General features: G+C 43.7%; 1 protein-coding gene across 1 annotated transcript in view; it reads right to left on the reverse strand.

Annotated features, from left to right (window-relative positions):
- Window positions 1-17,601, reverse strand: part of GLDC (glycine decarboxylase) — a 108,181-nt gene that overhangs the window by 8,266 nt on the left and 82,314 nt on the right. Inside the window, exons 19-21 of the mRNA XM_024126926.3 lie at window positions 13,806-13,918; window positions 12,040-12,181; window positions 9,515-9,626 (exon numbers count right to left, since the gene is read on the reverse strand). Of these exons, the coding sequence (XP_023982694.1) occupies window positions 9,515-9,626; window positions 12,040-12,181; window positions 13,806-13,918 (367 nt within the window). The remainder of the gene's footprint in view (window positions 1-9,514; window positions 9,627-12,039; window positions 12,182-13,805; window positions 13,919-17,601) is intronic.

A 17,601-nucleotide genomic window follows, 5' to 3' on the forward strand; every position in this document is an offset into this window, starting at 1 on the left:
CCGCGGAGCGGCTGGGCCCGTGAGCCATGGCCGCTGGGCCTGCGCGTCCGGAGCCTGTGCTCCGCAACGGGAGAGGCCGCAGCAGAGGGAGGCCCGCATACCACCAAAAAAAAAAAAAAAAAAAAAAAAAAAAAAAAAAAAAAAAAAAGTAGAAAGGTGTATTCAGAGGTAGATAAACTTAGACCAAAAAAAAAGTGCCTAAAAGAAATGACCAGCTGGAATGTTCAGGGTGGAAAATCATGACATTATTTAAATCCTCATCAACTATTAATTTCAGGAATGCTAAATGCCCTACGACACTACCCCATTTGGGGAGCCCAACCTCAAGCTTTGACCTTTCTTTTCTGAGGCTCTGGCAGCCATCCCAGCACCATGACAATGACTCGAAGAAGAAGGCTAATGGAGCTCACTGCTCTGAAGAACACTCAGCCATCAGGAGGGGAGGAAGAGATGGACACACGGTGGGGTGGAGTCTCTCTTGCTGGCGGGCAGACAGCACAGTCTTTCAAGCAGAGGTTCAGTAATAGCTGAAAGGCTGCATCAAGCCCAGCCCAGCCCAGTGCTGCTTAAAGCAAGACTTCATCTGCAGAGGCCCCGCCACAGCCAAGTGGTTTGGGAAGAGCTCCATTTTCAAAATGAGGTTCAGATGTTATTTTCTAAGTCCATATTCTAATACGTTCAAATGGAAACTGTAGTGGCATTTCAGCATCTCTCTATCTCTCTCTCTCTACTTGAGGCTGAAAAGGGGTGAAATTTAAACTTGGTTGTTCTTGGAGGCCAGATCCCAAGATGTTCATCTTTGTTTGCAGTTTTTAAGGAGAAAAGATATACAAATATATGGCATATGGTGAGTCAGAGTAATCTGAAGTAGAAATTGTATAAACTGATCAGTGCAAGTTTTAATTTTCAGTGAGTATGTGTTTCCTCTGGGCCTAACCATGACTATAGCTGAGAGTCTGAAAGGATAAGTTGAAGGAGCAAAGAAAGAAGAGGGGTCGGGGGGATGATGGAAGAGCAAAATAAAAGTGGCTTGGCTCTAGACAGTATGGTACTGGCACAACAACAGAAATATAGATCAGTGGTACAGGATAGAAAGCCCAGAGATAACCCACACACCTGTGGTCACCTAATCTATGACAAAGGAGACCAGAATATACAATGGAGCAGACAGCCTCTTCAATAAGTGGTGCTGGGAAAACTGGACAGCTACATGTAAGAGAATGAAACTAGAACACTCCCTAACACCATACCCAAAAATAAACTCAAAATGGATTAAAGACCTAAATGTAAGGCCAGACACTATAAAACGCTTAGAGGAAAACATAGGCAAGACACTCTTTGACATAAATTACAGCAAGATCTTTTTTGACCCACCTCCTAGAGAAATGGAAATAAAAAACAAAATAAAGTGGGACCTCATGAAACTTAAAAGCTTTTGCACAGCAAAGGAAACCATAAACGAGACGAAAAGACAACCCTCAGAATGGGAGAAAATATTTGCAAATGAAGCAACTGACAAAGGATTAATCTCCGGAGAACAGTATGGAGGTTCCTTAGAAAACTAAAAGTAGAACTACCATACCACCCAGCAATCCCACTACTGGGCATATGCCCTGAGAAAACCATAATTCAAAAAGTGTTATGCACCAAAATGTTCATTGCAGCTCTATTTACAATAGCCAGGGCATGGAACCAACCTAAGTGTCCATCATCAGATGAATGGATAAAGAAGATGTGGCACATTTATACAATGGAATATTACTCAGCCATAAAAAGAAACACAATTGAGATATTTGTAGTGAGGTGGTTGGACCTAGAGTCTGTCATACAGAGTGAAGTAAGTCAGAAAGAGAAAAACAAATACCATATGCTAACTCATATATATGGACTCTAAGAACAAAAACTGGTATAGACAATCTTATTTACAAAGCAGAAATAGAGACACAGACATAAAGAACAAACGCATGGATACCAAGGGGTAAGCGGGGGGGATGAATTGGGAGATTGGGATTGACATATATACACTACTAGGTGTAAAACAGTTAACTAAGGAGAGCTTTGTATAGCACAGGGAACTCTACTCTATGCTCTGTGGTGACCTAAATGGGAAGGAAATCCAAAAAAGAGGGTGTGGAGAAAAGGGAACCCTCATGCATTGTTGGTGGGAATGTAAATTGATACAGCCACTATGGAGAACAGTATGGAGGTTCCTTAAAAACTGAAAATAGAACTATCATCTAGCAATTCCACTCCTGGGTATATATCTGGAAAAGGTTAAAAACTAATTCAAAAAGATATATGTACCCCAGTGTTCATTGCAGCACTATTTACAATAGCCAGGACATGGAAGCAACCTAAATGTCCATCAACAGACATATGGATAAAGAAGATGTGGTACATATATACAATGGAATATTACTCAGCCATAAAACGGAACGAAATTGGGTCATTTGTAGAGACATGGATGGACCTAGAGACTGTCATACAGAGTGAAGTAAGTCAGGTATCGTATATTAATACATATATGTGGAATCTGAAAAAAACTGGTATAGACAATCTTATTTACAAAGCAGAAATAGAGACACAGACATAAAGAACAAACGCATGGATACCAAGGGGTAAGCGGGGGGGATGAATTGGGAGATTGGGATTGACATATATACACTACTAGGTGTAAAACAGTTAACTAAGGAGAGCTTTGTATAGCACAGGGAACTCTACTCTATGCTCTGTGGTGACCTAAATGGGAAGGAAATCCAAAAAAGAGGGGATATATATATACGTATTGCTGATTCACTTTGCTGTACAGAAGAAACTAACACAGATTTGTAAAGCAACTATACCCCAATTTAAAAAAGAAAGAAAGAAAGAAAGAAAGTGGCTTGGCTCTAAGCTTGGAACATCCCCCCTCCCAACCCCTCATGTGTTAATTATCTTACAAGGCTGAAGATGACATGGGAAAGTGCTACAGAAAGATAAGGCTTCCCAAAACCCTCCTTGAGAGCAGGCACCGGAACCTTCTTATCCTGCATCCTCAGAGTGACTGCCTAGAAATAAATGGAACTCACTAGCTAATTAGAAAGCTTGGGTGGGCAATCAACACTTGGTCAAGCTTTTCATTTGCAACCCAGGGACCACAACTAACAGCATCAAGACTCCTGTTTCCCTGGGAATGAGGTCAAGTAGGTGGGCCACGCCCCCTAGCCTCAGGAGGTCACTTCCCAGCCAGGGATGTGAGGGTCCAGCCTCTAAGGCCCATGTCCACCTGCCCATAAAGGCCACCGGGAAACCTCTTCAGGGACAGGAATTTCCAGGCAGAGTTAGGTTTGCCCAAGGTCAAAAAGAGATAAGCATTTAAGAAATTAAAACATAAATAAAACACTGGGCTACTAACAAAATGGCCTATCCTCTGACGGGAACTCTAACGTGGGTCAAACAGTGAGCCTAGCCTCCCACAAGAGCAGACACCTGTGAATTTTTTCAGTTCCTCCTTTAAAAATGCCTCACCCTACCTGAGGCAATCCCTTTCCTTATCCTAGCAGAATAAATACTACTGCTGCTTCCCCATCCCAATTCTTGGCTATCACTTCCTTGTTTCACAAAACCCTAAGCCTCAACAAGTTTCGCTGGTATTTTCAAATCTCTCAAAGAAATGGTTCATAAAGGGAAGCCTGGAGTTCATTAAAATTATTGCCTCACAGTCGTCCATAATTCCAGTCTTATTTAGAGCTGGTAAATATGATTAAGATGAGTAACGTCTTCTAATATTGCCATTGGACATTTTGGAATACAATGTGTTTATTAAGAACATTTCTATTTTGGGTTCTCAGGAGGTACGGCGATCATTCTTTTTTAGGCCCTAAAATACTAAGCCTCTGATTGTATAATGAATGTGTTTACCAGACCAAACACGAGACAATTTTTGGTTTCATGAACTTTGGGATTGGGTAAGAAAGAAAGTCTGTAATCACCAGTCTCTTTCTGCTTGGGATGAGAAATACAATTCATTATTTAATTCTTGGATAAAATGTCAAAACAAATGGAAATTTCATCCATCTTTCTGTGTTGCGAATCTCCTGGGACAGTCTCTGCCCGAACCAGTCACTTGATGCCAAGCACACGGCAGGCACCTGAGCAACAGGTGCTCATTCACTTTCCTCTCCTGGAGTGCCATGCATCCCCATGCGGTCCACACCACATTCGTTCTTGCTCTAAAGAACTCAGGCTCGCATCGCACAACTCTGTGAGCACACTAAAAACCACTGAAATTCAGTGGGTGATGTGTATGCTATGTGAATCCTATCTCAATGAAGTTGTTAAATAAACTTAATCCTAAGGAAGTATTAAATAAAAAATAACAATTAGAAGGAAAAAACCCCTAAACCTTGTAAATTAAAGCAAAAAGATTATTTTCACCCATCAAATTGGCAAAGACATTTTGGGTTTGGTTTGTGTTGCTTTCCCAGCCTGGCACTTGGTGCTCACTGGGCCCTAGTGCGATGGTCGTATGCTGTTAGAATGAAATCAATTGCTATTGTCTCTGAGGGGAAACAAGGCCATACATTTCAAGAGCTTAAATGCATTCAGATCCTCTGAGATAACTTCTCTTCTACAGCTCTAACCTGCGAAAATAGTCAAGGACGTTTAAAAAAAAAATCTAGGTAAAAGATGTTCATTGCAGCATTGTTACAAATGCAAATAACATGGTGGGCAGGAGGGGGGGATGGGGGGTGGGGATAAAGAAGATGTGGTACATATATACAATGGAATATTACTCAGCCATAAAACGGAACGAAATTGGGTCATTTGTAGAGACATGGATGGACCTAGAGACTGTCATACAGAGTGAAGTAAGTCAGGTATCGTATATTAATACATATATGTGGAATCTGAAAAAAACTGGTATAGACAATCTTATTTACAAAGCAGAAATAGAGACACAGACATAAAGAACAAACGCATGGATACCAAGGGGTAAGCGGGGGGGATGAATTGGGAGATTGGGATTGACATATATACACTACTAGGTGTAAAACAGTTAACTAAGGAGAGCTTTGTATAGCACAGGGAACTCTACTCTATGCTCTGTGGTGACCTAAATGGGAAGGAAATCCAAAAAAGAGGGGATATATATATACGTATTGCTGATTCACTTTGCTGTACAGAAGAAACTAACACAGATTTGTAAAGCAACTATACCCCAATTTAAAAAAGAAAGAAAGAAAGAAAGAAAGTGGCTTGGCTCTAAGCTTGGAACATCCCCCCTCCCAACCCCTCATGTGTTAATTATCTTACAAGGCTGAAGATGACATGGGAAAGTGCTACAGAAAGATAAGGCTTCCCAAAACCCTCCTTGAGAGCAGGCACCGGAACCTTCTTATCCTGCATCCTCAGAGTGACTGCCTAGAAATAAATGGAACTCACTAGCTAATTAGAAAGCTTGGGTGGGCAATCAACACTTGGTCAAGCTTTTCATTTGCAACCCAGGGACCACAACTAACAGCATCAAGACTCCTGTTTCCCTGGGAATGAGGTCAAGTAGGTGGGCCACGCCCCCTAGCCTCAGGAGGTCACTTCCCAGCCAGGGATGTGAGGGTCCAGCCTCTAAGGCCCATGTCCACCTGCCCATAAAGGCCACCGGGAAACCTCTTCAGGGACAGGAATTTCCAGGCAGAGTTAGGTTTGCCCAAGGTCAAAAAGAGATAAGCATTTAAGAAATTAAAACATAAATAAAACACTGGGCTACTAACAAAATGGCCTATCCTCTGACGGGAACTCTAACGTGGGTCAAACAGTGAGCCTAGCCTCCCACAAGAGCAGACACCTGTGAATTTTTTCAGTTCCTCCTTTAAAAATGCCTCACCCTACCTGAGGCAATCCCTTTCCTTATCCTAGCAGAATAAATACTACTGCTGCTTCCCCATCCCAATTCTTGGCTATCACTTCCTTGTTTCACAAAACCCTAAGCCTCAACAAGTTTCGCTGGTATTTTCAAATCTCTCAAAGAAATGGTTCATAAAGGGAAGCCTGGAGTTCATTAAAATTATTGCCTCACAGTCGTCCATAATTCCAGTCTTATTTAGAGCTGGTAAATATGATTAAGATGAGTAACGTCTTCTAATATTGCCATTGGACATTTTGGAATACAATGTGTTTATTAAGAACATTTCTATTTTGGGTTCTCAGGAGGTACGGCGATCATTCTTTTTTAGGCCCTAAAATACTAAGCCTCTGATTGTATAATGAATGTGTTTACCAGACCAAACACGAGACAATTTTTGGTTTCATGAACTTTGGGATTGGGTAAGAAAGAAAGTCTGTAATCACCAGTCTCTTTCTGCTTGGGATGAGAAATACAATTCATTATTTAATTCTTGGATAAAATGTCAAAACAAATGGAAATTTCATCCATCTTTCTGTGTTGCGAATCTCCTGGGACAGTCTCTGCCCGAACCAGTCACTTGATGCCAAGCACACGGCAGGCACCTGAGCAACAGGTGCTCATTCACTTTCCTCTCCTGGAGTGCCATGCATCCCCATGCGGTCCACACCACATTCGTTCTTGCTCTAAAGAACTCAGGCTCGCATCGCACAACTCTGTGAGCACACTAAAAACCACTGAAATTCAGTGGGTGATGTGTATGCTATGTGAATCCTATCTCAATGAAGTTGTTAAATAAACTTAATCCTAAGGAAGTATTAAATAAAAAATAACAATTAGAAGGAAAAAACCCCTAAACCTTGTAAATTAAAGCAAAAAGATTATTTTCACCCATCAAATTGGCAAAGACATTTTGGGTTTGGTTTGTGTTGCTTTCCCAGCCTGGCACTTGGTGCTCACTGGGCCCTAGTGCGATGGTCGTATGCTGTTAGAATGAAATCAATTGCTATTGTCTCTGAGGGGAAACAAGGCCATACATTTCAAGAGCTTAAATGCATTCAGATCCTCTGAGATAACTTCTCTTCTACAGCTCTAACCTGCGAAAATAGTCAAGGACGTTTAAAAAAAAAATCTAGGTAAAAGATGTTCATTGCAGCATTGTTACAAATGCAAATAACATGGTGGGCAGGAGGGGGGGATGGGGGGTGGGGGGCGCAGGGGGGACCCCTACAATTACTTAAATCATGGTATATATGATAGAATCAATGTAGCAACTTTCAAAGCACCTTTAATGACGAGGGAAATAATCGCAATATAAAATAAAGTTAAAAAACAGGATACACACTGTTTATAATACGATCTCAATTGTCTAAAAGTAAGGTGGGAAGGAATACAGCAAAATATTCAGTGGTTATGTCTGCTTGATGGAACCATGGATCATTTACATTTTCTTCCTCAAACTTTTTTATTGTCCAAATTTTCTATGTTGAGCATATGTACATGACTTGTATAATCAGACAAAACCAATACTGATGCTAATCCTGAAGGCCAATACATAAGCAGGATGCATCTCACAGCACAGGAGCTATATTTGAATTAATTAGTAGCTCTTGTAGCTTCTTTCATACCCAACACAAGCATTTCATTGTGTTGCTTAGGGACATATTGCCCACAACTTTCTTTCCTACTCTCTGGGGAGCATTGTTAACCAGAGCTCCCCGATTATTTAGTTCTTTTCTATTTTCAAACTCCAGAACCACCCTTTTGGATACATATTTACAAAGCAAGATCAGCCTTTAAATTAAAGATCACAGGTGGAGATGCACACTTCCCTGGGCTGGAGACACTAAGAGCCAAAGAGGGGCCTCGTACCTGTGGCCCTGGGTCTGGGTGCTGGTTACTGACGGCTCTCTGCTCTCTTTGCCCCAAGCTCAAGACCCGTGGCTCCCTGGTCTCGGATTCCGTGCCCACAGCCCATGCACCGCCTGTCCACCTGACTCTTAGCGCCACCCTCCCATCACCTCCAGGTTGACTTGACTCCCCCTCCTATTATTCCCTCTATTGTAGCTTCACTCTCCCCTCTTCACAGCCTTTTCCCTGGCAGCTTAAAATCATCTTGTTCTCTTATTTAAAAACAAACAAAGCTGCATCCTATTGAAGCAGCTCCTGTCCCCCTTCACCACCAAACCCCCAAACCATGAAAGCTTCTCCCTTCTCCCAACCTCAGCCTACTTCTCAGCCCATTTCCATCTAGCGTCTACCGCACTGTTGGGCCCTAACTGCTTTCGAAGGTGACCAAAGGCTTCCTTATTGTGAAAGGCAATGGTGCTTTTTCAGACTCATGAGACCTGAGTCTTTTTAAGCCACCTGCTCTTCAGCCTGTCCCTCCATGTCACGTAAGACCACCCACATGTGCTGACTGTGCGTGTTGTGCTGACACGATGCCAGGGACCAAGGCAGCCACAGCCTCCGCCGGGCAGGAGCTCAAGGTCTGCAGGAGACAGCCAGATGATAAACAGAGTGGGAGAATCCTCCGCGGAGGAGGGAGCCAAGAGGAGCAGTTCTCACCACCAGGAAAGGAAAGGGCAGCCTCAGGGAGGAGGTGGGGCCAGAGCAGAGGCACGAAGGACAGGCGCCATGACAAATGCTGAGGGTTGGGAAGGGGGGCATCTAAAGCTGCCTCGGCACAGAGCCCCCCTCACCAGATGCCACTTTTCTTGCACCCACTCCATGTAGCCATCTGCTTCAGGGGTTTTGCTCTGGCTTCTCAACACTGTTTCCTTGGGTCCCACCATTTCCAAGAGGCTGCTCTCAGATTCTGTGCCCAGAGCCGCATCTCTGCAAGTCTACCTGCTCCAGCCTCTCCCATCACTTCCAGGGAGACCTTGTTCCTCCACTTCTTACTCCCTCTAAGAGGGAGGCTTACCTAAAATTTCTTTACTCTCAACTAATTAGTAACTAACTCCCCTGATTCTACTTCTAACAGCATGTTCATCTCCTCCCACTGTCTTAATGATATTAACATCATCTTAATCCTGTCATTACCCTGCTCAAAAACCCTTCTGGCCCAACTGTAGAGTCCAGAGCCTTCCAAGGCCTTCAAAGCCCCATGCTACCTCTCCAGCCTCATCCTCATCTGCTCCCTTTCCTCCTATCCCATCCTTCAACCCACCCAACACTCCCGCCACCCAGACAACACCTTTCTCTCCGGCTTGCTCCTGTATCTCTGTTTACTGGGGTTCTGCTACTCTTCCTTTCAGGCTTATCTCAAATGGCTCCTCCCAGAAGGCTCTCCCAACTATTCTGCCCTGCTTCTGCCCAGTCTGAATTACTCCACTCATTCCCATGGAACTGGAGGAGGTAATGAGTGCACGGTAGTTATGTATACATCTCTCGGTGGTGTGGGCTCCTTGTTGGCCTGCGCTTCAGAGACTAAGTGCATGGCAGAGCCTCGCAAATAGTGATATCCTATTTACTAAACTGAAGTGCTTTCCAATAACTCTAGGCTTTTCTCTGGTCTATGCTAAGAAACAGAAGTTTCCCACCCTCTTCTGAAAGCCACATCCACTAGGTCAAACTTGGTTTGGCCAAGGAAGAAAACCAAGGTGAATATAGACTAAAGTTCATACTTGCCTCTTGCACCCCGGAAAAGGACTCTGTAGTGTTTTTCTAATCTCTTGGCCATGTAGTTGGCATTTAATATAGCAATTTCTGTGGCCTGTTTAAGGCCCTTGCCTCCCATCATCTGCAACAGAGGGAAAAAGAGCCATCAACCACGGAACAAGGAAACCCAATGGACACTAACCAAAGGTATCCCCAGATAAATCCCACTCACAAAGGAAGTCAGCCTACCATCACTCTCTGGATTGCAGATGAGTGAAATATCCTAACAAGGATATCTGTCAATACTCTCTAAGCCTGAAATAATTTTTGGTTTCCTCCTTTGAAGAGTAATTTTATGCTTCTTATTGTAGTTACAAAGCATAGAACAGGGCAAAACTAACTGCTGACTATTGTGTTATCTACTGAAGAAAAAGAATTGTTTTTAGGTTACATGCATTTGGGGGAGGTTTTGTTTGGTTGTTCACTGTGAATTTGAGATGCTTTGATAATTGCCAGGAATCTCATGGGATCTTGGCCAAAATCCCCACTGAATCCATTTTGTATGGTTTGTCTTCCAGTTGTCCATACTTGCGGCCTTTATGTTTAACAACTGCCAGGTTCAATCTTATTCTTTTCTGGTGGTTCATAAGTCCCTCTGATTATATGGGGTGAATGCCATTAGCAGCAAAGAGCTTAAAACCAAGACTGCACCAATTTTTATTCACTACTTTCTTCCCAGAACACCTCATATGATGGAGGCTTGATGTATATTAAATAAACACATAACTAACATAAAGCAAATGAGAAAGCACCAAGTAAAAGTGCAGGGACACCAAAGTCCAAAGTAAGGAGAGGACCCATTTTGGTCAAAGAAGGGTTCCTAGAGTAAGAGTTAGAACTTGAGTGGAAACTTGAAAATGGGTAGAATTCGGATAGACAAAAAGAAAGGGGACGACACTCCAAGTGAGAAGAATGGCAGAAACAAAGGTAGGGAATGGAAGGCACATGGCTGCAGCTTGGGAGGTGCTGTAGAGCTGGGTAGGCTGTGACTACCTCTCACAAGCCTCAAACCCTTGCTGGGAAGGACCTGGACTTCGTTCAGCCAGCCACTGCCTCTTGGCCTGTGCATCAGAGTCTCTGAGCAGCTTGATGGCCCAAGCCCTAAACTGCATATGCTGAATTTGATTCTCTCTGGGATGGGCCCTAGGCAAGTGCGTTTTGGAAGAATCCCCTAAGGATTTTGTGCAGGCTAGGCTAGGGAGATCCAGCGGTAGAGGCAAAGGGAAGCAAGGAGAGGACGGAGAGCCCTGGTGGGAATCTAGCAGTCCTGTAGGGAGTCTCCAAGAGGGACTGCAGCAGGGAGAGAAGATAATTCTAGAGTCCAGGTGATAAGTAACAACAGCCTGAAATAAAGAAAGGGCCCAAGGTCGGAAGGGTGGCTTAAACCCTACTTTATTTATTTCATTTTTAAACTGAGGCTCTGTCTGGTGTTCCTGGCATACGGCCAAACCAGCCTTGGGGCACTTATTTTCTATACATGATTCATCTCCAGCCCAAATAACATTCCATAACAAATAACTCAGGTTTGTAGAGACCAAAAGGAAGCTGTAAATTAAATTCTGTTTGCAAAGAAGCAGACCTTTATTATGATTGTTTTTGTTTTTACTACTTGCAAACTAACTCGAGTATCATTTCAAAAAGCAGGTTTTAGTCTCTGGGGTACAGAATTGTTGTTCCAGCTTCCCAGAAAGTTTTCATTAAGAATCATAAATGCGACACTGTTCAAGAATAACAACCAGCCCAAAGAGTCATCCAGTGTGATTTGCATAGCTGAGTTAGGGGTTTATTTCACCAGAATCCTCCCTTCCTCTAAGGAGGGAAGCCAGTTGGGGAAGGCTGCTCTAATTAGCAGCTGAAGAAGTGCTCCTATCCAATGCACGGTCTTCTCTGCCCAGGAGGTGGGCAGGACAGTTTGAACAAGAGCTGTATAAAATAAACTCTGGCTGTAGTGTTTCTTGGAAAAACACAAAGGAAGGAAGCCTGTTCTCTGACAAAGTCTAATTACCCCCGAGAGTATACTTCCACAGGCCCTAAAGGGCAAAGAGCTTTGGGAAACCACCACATAAGCAAATTTCTGCTATTTTCATCTTATCCTCCAGGCTCCCAAGAAATATAAAGCAAAATGAGATGTATTCCTAAAATTTATCCCAGGATCTCAACCAAGTGTAATAATTAGTATGTGCACTGTTTTTCACTTGCGAGGGGCTGTACAAATCCTACAGGAAACCAAATGACGTGGCCAGAACATCCATATGACTCATGGTATTTAACTCTGTCTGGAAAAATATATCTGGCATGTTAGTTTCTCTGGTGTTAAACCCACTATGAGAACCCAGAGGAAAACAGCCTGATGAAGAAGAGACAAAATGAGTTTTAGTTGATCTCTTTAGGAAGGTTTCTTCCACTCAAGTCAGCAATTTTCAAGTCTGCAGTCTCAGTTCCCCACCCACACATCACACACCCCCATCCCTCTAACACACATCCATAGGCCTCACCTTAATATAAGCCCATGATATGGGCAAGATGGAACTGGAGCCCCATGGGGCCGCGCTGACGGTACCCAAAGGCCGGGCATCTTTGCTTGGCTTTACCGAAATGATGGGATGATTAGGCAGAAAAGGGACAAGATGCTTCTTCCTGTATTGTTTTTTTAAATACAAATTTAGAAGCTGTAAAAAGATCCAGTCTAACCAAACAGGCAGGTGCTGGGCCCTCTCAGGAAGTTCTATTCCTAGAGAGGAACTCTGACATGGGAGGGACCCGGCACCTGCTAAGGGGCAGATGTTCAGGAAGTGTTCCTTCCTTCCTCCTCTGCTGGAGGTATGGCTCAGCAGCCATCAGCATCCCAGCAGCTCACCCAAGAACCGTGGCGGCGAATCTGGCAGAGGCAAGCAGCCTGGAATAGTATGCAGGGCCATGGGCTCACAAGAATGTGGGGACATCCCAGCCCTACACACCCTCTCCCTCCCAGCCCCTGCTCCCACACTCTTTCCCAGGGCATCTAAGGGATATGGAAGGATGCTGCTGAGAAGAAGCCCCATGGGGTAACACATCAGAGGCCAGCATGTGAACATCAGCCACCCTGCCTCCCCCACAGCTGAGGCACTGGGCCTCCTTCACTTACTATAAATAATAGTAATCAAAAAGGAAAGAAGAAAAAAGCAAGGGGGCCAGGCTTGCAGCATTCCTGAAGACTGACCCCTTTGGCACAGTTTTGGAAAAATGAAGATGCTCAGGAAATGGCTGCTCAGCATCATTTTCTTTTTTAAAAGAAGATGTTGAGGGTAGGAGTTTATTTATTTATTTATTTATGGCTGTGTTGGGTCTTCGTTTCTGTGCGCGGGCTTTCTCTAGTTGTGGCGAGCGGGGGCCACTCTTCATCGCGGTGCGCGGGCCTCTCACTATCGCGGCCTCTCTTGTTGCGGAGCACAGGCTCCAGACGCGCAGGCGCAGTAGTTGTGGCTCACGGGCCCAGTTGTTGCGCGGAATGTGGGATCCTCCCAGACCAGGGCTCAAACCCGCGTCCCCTGCATTAGCAGGCAGATTCTCAACCACTGCGCCACCAGGGAAGCCCCAGCATCATTTTCATGAGATGATTTGGCTTCACAGTGTAAAGTTATCAACTGCTATGAGATACTGCTTTAGTCTTATTCTGACTTCATCCAATTATTTCTAGTAATAAGGTCTGTTTCCTTCTTACTTATCTCAGACGTAATAAGAATTCAGGCTGCAAAGTGTTCAACATCTTACACCCAATTCACTTTTTGGCGGGGGGGGCGGCATTTAAGTTCTACTCTCTTAGCAAATTTCAATTATACAATAGTGTTATCAACTATAGTCACCATGTTATATGTTAGATCCTCAGATGTAACCATCAGCTGATTTTAAAAAGAAATAAAGAAAAGCTGCTTAGAACTCTAAATGAAAGTCTGAGAGGCACTTCTAGGTGCTAATATGCCAGTTCTCAGCCATAATGCTCAGTAAAGCTCCCTATTCATTACTCTGTTAATAATCCTGCTCTGTCTATGCGTGACTGGGAGCTGAGTGTGGTCACACACTGTGGTTAATAAAATCTAAGTATGTTTCTCCTTAGACAAACCCTAAAAGCACCCCTTTCACTGCTCCTCACCCAGCCCCTATAGGCACGCCACATGTGAAGGTATCCTGACACTTGAAGACCTCGATGAGAAGAACAGAGTTTGGGGCCAATCTTTGATTCTCAGTCTTCAAAGCCATCCTGAAACCAGGGCCCAGAACTCACACTCCGATGGGCCCCATGCCAGGGCCACCTCCGCCATGGGGAATGCAGAAGGTCTTGTGAAGATTTAGGTGTGAGACATCAGACCCAACATCTCCAGGACGACAGATTCCCACCTACCACAAAGGGAAAGAGCCAAAAGCAAAAGTCAGGAGCTCAAAGGGGTGTTCTGGAGAGGCAGCCATGCTGCTCCCCCTGAGAGGAAAGACAGATGGAGCTGTTCACAGAGACAGACTTAATACTGCAACCAGGCCGCCCCCACCAGCGGCCTTCGCCCTCCGTGTACCCGTGGCCTTTAAACTGCCGGCTCCTCGGCTGGGGGCAAGGGCGCTGAGTTTCCCGTTGGGAGGTAAAGTGGCCCCCCTTTACCTCCCAAATGCCACAAGGAGGCAGGCCTCTGGGCACTAGGTACCCCACCCTCTCCCTACACATGCCAGTGCGAGGCCCTCCCGAGGCCTAGGAGGTGGAGTGCTTTCCCCAAGAACGCACTGAGTGGGACGCAGTGCCTGTCTCTTCTCCCTCCACAGATGAGAGAATTGAGACAAGGAAATTATATGCCCTGCTCGATATAAATACAACTGGATATAAACTTCAGGAGGCCAAAGTATATCATCTCTCTCGTTCACTACTGTATCTTGAGCATCTAATACTGTGCCAGGCATATGACTGCTCTGGCAGTCCTGCGCCAGCCTCCCAGGCTTCCTCCCAGCACAGCCTGTGAGCGACAGCCCTTCCCTCCCACCTGACTGGGCCTCTGGGGCGAGGAGGTGCTGCACGAAAGGAAATCTGAGGCACAGAGAAGTTAACTGCCTGGTCCAAGATCACAGAACTAAGCTGTGAGACTTGAGTTGGTGTCCTTCATGCATCACATCTTCCCATCGTTTAAGAAGCCACTGAGATACTTGCATATTTAGCTGTCTCCTACCTGCGGTGTGGCTGACAAGGTCTTGGTGCTCCGGCCTGGTGTCAGGCCTGAGCCTCTGAGGTGGGAAAGCCGAGCTCAGGACATTCCATCTCAATGCTAAGACCCAGCTCCACCCAACAGCCAGCAAGCTCCAGTGCTGGATGCCCATGCCAATGAACTAGCAAGACAGGAACACAACCCACCCCTTAGCAGAGAGGCTGCCTAAAATCATACTAAGTTCACAGACACCCCAAGACACATCACTGGACGCGGCCCTGCCCACCAGAAAGACAAGATCCAGCCCCATCCACCAGAACACAGGCACCAGTCCCCTCTACCAGGAAGCCTACACAAGCCACTGAACCAACCTCACCCACTGGGGACAGACACCAAAAACAATGGAAAAGGAATTCAGAGTAATGATAGTAAAGATGATCCAAAATCTTGGAAATAGAATGGAGAAAATACAAGAAACGTTTAACAAGGATCCAGAAGAACTAAAGAGCAAACAAACAATGATGAACAACACACTAAATGAAATTAAAAATTCTCTAAAAGGAATCAATAGCAGAATAACTGAGGCAGAAGAACGGAGGAATGACCTGGAAGATAAAATAGTGGAAATGACTATTGCAGAGCAGAATAAAGAAAAAAAGAATGAAAAGAATTGAGGACAGTCTCAGAGACCTCTGGGACAACATTAAACACACCAAAATTAGAATTATAGGGGTCCCAGAAGAAGAGAAAAAGTAAGGGACTGAGAAAATAACTGACGAGATTATAGTTGAAAACTTCTCTAACATGGGAAAGGAAATAGTCAATCAAGTCCAGGAAGCACAGAGAGTCCCATACAGGAAAAATCCAAGGAGAAACACGCCAAGAAACATATTAATCAAACTAACAAAAATTAAATACAAAGAAAAAACATTACAAGCAGCAAAGGAAAATCAACAAAAAACATACAAGGGAATCCCCATAAGGTTAACAGCTGATCTTTCAGCAGAAATCTGCAAGCCAGAAGGGAGTGGCAAGACATATTTCAAGTGATGAAAGGGAAAAACCTACAACCAAGATTACTCTACCTAGCAAGGATCTCATTCAGATTCGACGGAGAAATTAAAGCTTTTACAGACAAGCAAAAGCTAACAGAATTCAGCACCACCAAACCAGTTTTACAACAAATGCTAAAGAAACTTCTCTAGGCAGGAAAAACGAGAAGAAAAAGACCTACAATAACAAACCCAATGCAATTAAGAAAATGGTAATAGGACCACACATATCGATAATTACCTTAAATGTAAATGGTTTAATGCTCCAACCAGAAGACATAGACTAGCTGAATGGATACAAAAACAAGACCTATATATATGCTCTCTACAAGAGACCCACTTCAGACCTAGGGACACATACAGGTTGAAAGTGAGGGGATGGAAAAAGATATTCCATGCAAATGGGAATCAAAAGAAAGCTGGAGTAGCAATTCTCATATCAGACAAAATAGACTTTAAAATAAAGACTATTACAAGAGACAAAGAAGGACACTACATAAAGATCAAGGGATCAATCCAAGAAGAAGATATTACAATTGTAAATATTTATGCACCCAACATAGGAGCACCTCAATACACAGACAAATGCTAACAGCCATAAAAGGGGAAATCTACAGTAACACAATAATAGCAGGGAACTTTAACACCCCACTTTCACCAATGGACAGATCATCCAAAATGAAAATAAATAAGGAAACACAAGCTTTAAATGACACATTAAACAAGATGGACTTAATTGATATTTGTAGGACATTCCATCCAAAAACAACAGAATACACTTTCTTCTCAAGTGCTCATGGAACACTCTCCAGGATAGATCATATCTTGGGTCACAAATCAAGCCTCGGTAAATTTAAGAAAATTGAAATCATATCAAGTATCTTTTCTGACCACAGTGCTATGAGACTAGGTATCATTTACAGGAAAAAAAACTGTAAAAAATACAAACACATGGAAGCTGAACAATATGCTACTAAATAACCAAGAGATTACTGAGGAAATCAAAAAATACCCAGATACAAATGAAGATAAACAAAATTGATAAACTATTAGCCAGACACATCAAGAAAAAAAGGGAGAAGATTCAAATCAATAGAATTCGAAGACAATGAAAACACGATGACCCAAAACCTATGGGATGCAACAAAAGCAGCTCTAAGCGGGAAGTTTATAGCAATACAATCCTACATCAATCTCAAACTCTTCCAAAATATAGCAGAGGGAGGAACACTCCCAAACTCATCTACAAGGCCACCATCACCCTGATACCAAAACCAGCCAAAGATATCACAAAAAAAGAAAACTACAGGCCAATATCACTGATGAACATAGATGCAAAAATCCTCAACAAAGGGCTTCCCTGGTAGCACAGTAGTTGAGAGTCCACCTGCTGATGCAGGGGACACGGGTTTGTGCCCCGGTCTGGGAAGATCCCACATGCTGCGAAGCAGCTGGGCCTGTAAGCCATGGCCACTGAGCCTGTGCTTCCGGAGCCTGTGCTCAGCAACGGGAGAGGCCACAACAGAGGAAGGCCCGTGTACTGCAAAAAAAAAAAAAATCCTCAACAAAATACTAGCAAACAGAATCCAACAGCACATTAAAAGGATCATACACCATGATCAAGTGGGGTTTATCCCAGGAATGCAAAGATTCTTCAATATATGCAATCAATCAATGTGATACACCATATTAACAAATTGAAGGATAAAAACCATATGATCATCTCAATAGATGCAGAAAAATCTTTCCACAAAATCAACACCCATTTATGATAAAAACCCTCCAGAAAGTAGGCATACAGGGAACCTACCTCAACATAATAAAAGCCATATATGACAAACCCACA

This window comes from Physeter macrocephalus, chromosome 9, assembly GCF_002837175.3.
Source record: "Physeter macrocephalus isolate SW-GA chromosome 9, ASM283717v5, whole genome shotgun sequence".
Classification (NCBI taxonomy): Eukaryota; Metazoa; Chordata; class Mammalia; order Artiodactyla; family Physeteridae; genus Physeter; species Physeter macrocephalus.